The sequence below is a fragment of the Pavona decussata genome, unplaced genomic scaffold (assembly GCF_977016875.1).
Source record: "Pavona decussata unplaced genomic scaffold, jaPavDecu1.1 SCAFFOLD_391, whole genome shotgun sequence".
NCBI lineage: Eukaryota > Metazoa > Cnidaria > Anthozoa > Scleractinia > Agariciidae > Pavona > Pavona decussata.
In genome coordinates, this window is record NW_028145763.1 from 1015805 (window position 1) to 1020623 (window position 4819).

The following is a 4819-nucleotide window of genomic DNA, read 5'->3' on the forward strand; positions in this document are numbered from 1 at the left end:
GTGTTGCTACTCACCTAACCTTTCAATCGGCCCGTCTAGATCAAATCCACAAGCTATGAATATTCAAGCTATCGAACAGCGTTTCTCTCTGGTGCTATTGTTTACGGTTTACTGGGGGGAGTACAAGTCTGTAGTAAAGACTTTACAATCGGTAGATAACATCCTAATTTTCAAAGAGTATTAACCATTCGAATGAATGCAACTGGCCATTACCTTCTGGTTATGCTGCTCACGGCTGAATCTTTTCGAAAATAATTTTTGAGAAATATTCCTTGAGCTCTGACACTCTAGCTGGAGGGTGTTTGAACACAACTGAAAAGGCCTGATTCTGATCCAAGAAGGAGTGTTTTCACCCAAACCAAAGACGAAAGCCAAAAAAAAATCATCAATGAGATGAAACATCATTTTCACTTTGCACGCATGTCTTTATTTATTCTCAGTTTTACAAATCCCTTAAACCCACTATTTTAAGCCCCTTATAACACTAATTAACCGTTGTTCGGTTTTTGAAGGCCATTGCTGTTGCCATCGTGACTTTATTGCTGCAGGTTCCAGCCGGTTCACTGCACCAAGATATACCCCATTGCTTTGATATGCACTTCGCCATTATCTGGAAAAAACCCGGCAGGAGCATCGTTTCCACACGAGTTGGACGTATCATGATTTCCTCCGGTACCAAACCCAATTCTGGAGTCTGGTGTAACGCAGTCGATGTTGTTGTCAGCAATGTAACCGATTCTTGCTCTGGCAAGGACCTGTTCGTTATTGCCAACCTGCTTGACATTGAACCCCTCCCTGGAACATCCGGTCTGTAGAGAAGCTGCAGGACCAATCAGTGACTTCCACGTGTTACGGCCCAGTGTGGTGGCTGTGTATTGACCGTCAGCAATCAGTGAGTACAGGGAGCTGGCCTGCTGGTTGATGACAGCAAAGTTGATTTTGTTGTCGACCATCATCCCAAGACAGACCTTGGTAAAGGGCGTGTTCCAGTAGGTCGGCAGCTTGGTTTCGGTTTTGTCAAGCCCAGTCTGTCCTCCTTGAGGGTTAAAGCTTTCTTTGGTGCTCCAACGAGGGGAAGCGTAAATGAAGGTATTCTGAAATTAAAGACAGAAAAAATCTCCTCTTATTAGCAAGAAGAAAATGAAGAAGCAAAAATGTGGCAGAATCTAGAGAGAAACGAACCTTTGCACCATCAATCTTCATGGCCAGCGTCCATGCTCCACTCCCACACTCAGAGTTTCCCATTTCACAGTAAACAGCAACCACTTCCGAGCCAACCCTCAGGTCGTACACGCCACTCGAAAGTGACCTGAAAATAGAAGCACGAAAGAATCTATAACTGCTTTGGATACGGATCCAAACTAGACCTACCCTGTTTTCTACTGAGTGTTTTGCTTTCGTTCGCTATGTTACTGCCTAAAACGATTACCTCCGAAATCACAACAGGTAATTCAATTGGCGCTGCGATTTTTAATAATAAATTATCCATTTGTAAAACACGTTTTAGCATAACAATGATCAAATGTGCTGGCTGTATACAACAACAAGTCAATTTGCGTTAAAAATAAAATAATGTGCCACACATGCCTAAGATAATACTACTCAACACGAAAAAGTTTACGAACTATGAAAGTCTTCAGCTGTTTCTTAAAGACAACCAGTTCGTTGTGGCTAGTGGAAATCAAAGATGTTTCACCGACGGTAGGGAGCAACCTGGCGTTACCACGGGCAGACCCGCACCCTCTGTTTGTGTGGTGTAATTACCGTTCGGAACTTGAGGCTTTACATTCACTCGGGGGGGAGGGGAGGCGGGGGGAGTCTTGTATAAAAGGGGCGGGGACACTCGTCGTCTCGCTTAGGGGTTTAAATTTTGGACTTTGGTCTCACTTAGGGTGTTCTGGCCAAAACGCCATTATATTTAGCCGTAAAGGTCTTGCTTAGGGGTGCACGCAAAGAAATATAAAAAATATATTTTTGTCTGTGTTTTAAAATGGTCTCTTTAAAGGGTCAACAAAAACAAAAAGCAAAAACAATAACGCACATGCACTCTGCTCTCGTCCTTATAAATTTTCTTTGACATCACCGTCAGTTTACAGGCAACATTCAGTGGCGTTATGATATCCCAGAATAAACTTGATGCGTTTGGCGCTTGTTACATGCATTCGCCTTGACGTCTGACTGGCTTATTGTGCTATTTACACAAATTCATTTGCTGCGATCGGCCGGAATATTTGGTCTTGCTTTAATAACAGACTAATAACTCAGAAAAGGAAGAAGAGGTAATGAATAGGCGCAGCCACAAATTAAAACTATATTTTATGGGTTAACTTGAACTCTCCAGAACATTGTACACTGTTCGACGGAAAACAACTTTTTTTACTAAATAATTTATAAGTGATCTAGAATCATATTAACTTTTTTGAAGACCCGCCAAACTGTTTGTGAATGAATTCGTTTTGAATGTTAATTTCCTTTTGCCTAAAACTAGAAAAGGTTAAACGAAATGAATGTTAAAGATTTCGATCTCCTTCCTGAGTCGGATTGAATGAGACGAAGAAGAGATGTATGCACGCCAATAATTGTTACTTGTTTTATCTCAAATTAACTACGTCAGCTGTCCTTGTCAACTTACGGATATTTCCCGTACAGTTCGTTGCAAGAACAAGGATCTGTAAAAAAAAAAAAAAAAAAAAAAATTGTTAATGCAAGTTTGAAATTCAGAGATGTTACAAAATTCAACTTATAAGAAAAATTATGGAGATGAGTTCTGTTTACCTGGCCAAATTCTGCCGTTTCCGCCTTAATACTATCTAGATGGGGCCTTTTTTAGTTTTCTTCATGTTGCGCATGCCGGGGGAAAGGAGGGATTATGCCCCCCTCCATAACTTTAGAAGTATAAAACCTAAGACGGTGACACTTAGAGGATAGATAGTACGTCCGCATCATGAAGTGATGACGTCATTTAAGGTGGTTATTCGGTCATGATTGCCAAATGGCGGCCATCTTGGATCCGCCATCTTGGATTTCTGGATTTTCCCAAAACTTCAGGAAAGCGCCAAAATTGAACGACAAGTAACCAGAACCAATAAAAGAACACTAATATGAGCTGAAAACATCAACGTTTTGGGAAAAAGTGACTTTGCTATCTAGGGCATAAAATGTAACTTCAACCAATACAATTTATCCATAGGATAGTGACTTATTCGCTGGATAAAGCTATCTGCTCTTTGAACAACTGGGGCCAGAGACCATCCCGAGATGCGCAGAATGTATGCGCAGTAACAAAAAGGAGGCAGCGTCCTTAATGGCGCGAAAACTTTACCTCCAAAAATTCCATGTACCGGCCAATTTTGCACGATTCTTGCACATTCTCGTCAACTGACCCGCAAATAATTAAAAGCATTATGGTATCACTTACAGCAGTCTTGGAAACCCTGAGACGTCACACTTATCACAAGCGTCAGAAGAACAAACACAGTCTTCATGGTGAATGGCGAAAAAACGGGTCTGGATACTGAAAAGAAAGATTAAATTATTACAGAAACAGATGAACCCTACTAACCTACTTTTCTGAAATTGAACGAACGAATAAATGATTTATTGCTTAATTCCTTGTTTGCAAGATGAACGAACGAACAAACGTACGTTAACGACTGGGTAAGTGAGTGAATGAATAAATGAATATACGGACGGACGGACGGACGGATGGTTGGATGGATGGATGAGTGAGTGATTTGAATAAATTTTGAATGAGATGAACGAATAAATGAACAAAGGAATTAATGAATGAATGAAAAGAAAAAGAAAAACAGGAGTCTAGCAAAAAGACGTACGTTATCACGAACGATAAGAAAGTCAAAACTCGAATTATGGGAACTGAATTGAGGAAGAGTTTGATTGTCTGCAGTCATGACGTCTTCAATATCTATCATATGTAGGGTTCTTGTGGGCACTTCTCTAACAACTGGAAAGACTAAATCTTACAAAGAGGAAAGTATCAAGACACCCACTGTACGATTTAATGTAATTTAACAGGTCAAAAAATTAAAAAAGGAGGAAAACACTGGAAAATGTTTCAAACATCAAAAGTCTCACGCTTTTAAATAAGAAGAGGAAAAGAAAAAGCCCATTTTTCGAGCGAAATAGTTCTGTGCTAGATGGCAGTATGCCTAAGATATCTTTAAACACGTTATCCAATCGTAATCAATCTTTACCTTAGTCTAGTTTTTAGCACCTGAATATTGGAAACTGATGAAAACGATGGGTAGAAACTGAACGCAACAAAAGAACATATACGTTTTTCCTACAGAAGAAAAAACTGGATCTAAATGATCAACAATCAAAATGTGTCTCGCGCCTCCGCTAGAGTGCTCGCTAAATTGCTGAGTACCTCGTTCTCTGTGAAAAAGATTAGCCTGAATATACTAACAAAAATGCTAGTCGAATGAATATCCTCTTAGCTACTTAGTAGGCTAGTAGTCCAGTGAATTTCGTTTACAAACTGACAAATCTATTCTCAGATAAGTAAAAACTTTACCTTGTATGATTTTCTGGGGTTGTTAAAACTTCAGTTGGATCCGGAGCTTTCTAGCCAGTCCTAGAACTGAAATAAAGATCTGTCTGGTTGTGTCCTTTTTATTGCTTTGAAGACAATACATCCACCCGTACAATACGTGTGGTGATCAATGATCACAAAATTAATTACCACTGCAGCTATTTGACACATGTTAATTATCTCTCACAATTTTCACACTGTGGGTGTGAATCAGCACCAGGGTGGGAATCGCGATATTGAACAAAGTATGACAACGACTTCCTT

The 4819-nt window shown here is 40.0% G+C and overlaps 1 protein-coding gene across 1 annotated transcript; it reads right to left on the reverse strand.

The window, feature by feature from the left end:
* Nucleotides 1–421: 421 nt before the first annotated feature.
* On the reverse strand, nucleotides 422–4614 carry LOC146451262 (putative skeletal organic matrix protein 5). The gene is made up of 5 exons (XM_085099262.1): nucleotides 4538–4614; nucleotides 3419–3514; nucleotides 2633–2669; nucleotides 1183–1309; nucleotides 422–1094 (listed from the first exon to the last, which is right to left on the reverse strand). Exons 2-5 carry the CDS (start codon nucleotides 3483–3485, stop codon nucleotides 561–563), a joined length of 765 nt encoding a protein of 254 aa, XP_084955388.1. The 5' UTR covers nucleotides 3486–3514; nucleotides 4538–4614; the 3' UTR covers nucleotides 422–560.
* Between the last annotated feature and the right edge of the window lie 205 nt (nucleotides 4615–4819).

What these genes read in the sequence shown, in the direction of transcription:
- LOC146451262 (XM_085099262.1), bottom strand. Translation starts at nt 3,485, where the DNA reads ATGAAGACTGTGTTTGTTCTTCTGACGCTTGTGATAAGTGTGACGTCT. An exon ending in TCAGGGTTTCCAAGACTGCT is followed by an intron (nt 2,670 to 3,418) that starts GTAAGTGATACC and finishes TTTTTTTTACAG; the next exon opens with ATCCTTGTTCTTGCAACGAA. An exon ending in TGAAGATTGATGGTGCAAAG is followed by an intron (nt 1,095 to 1,182) that starts GTTCGTTTCTCT and finishes CTTTAATTTCAG; the next exon opens with AATACCTTCATTTACGCTTC.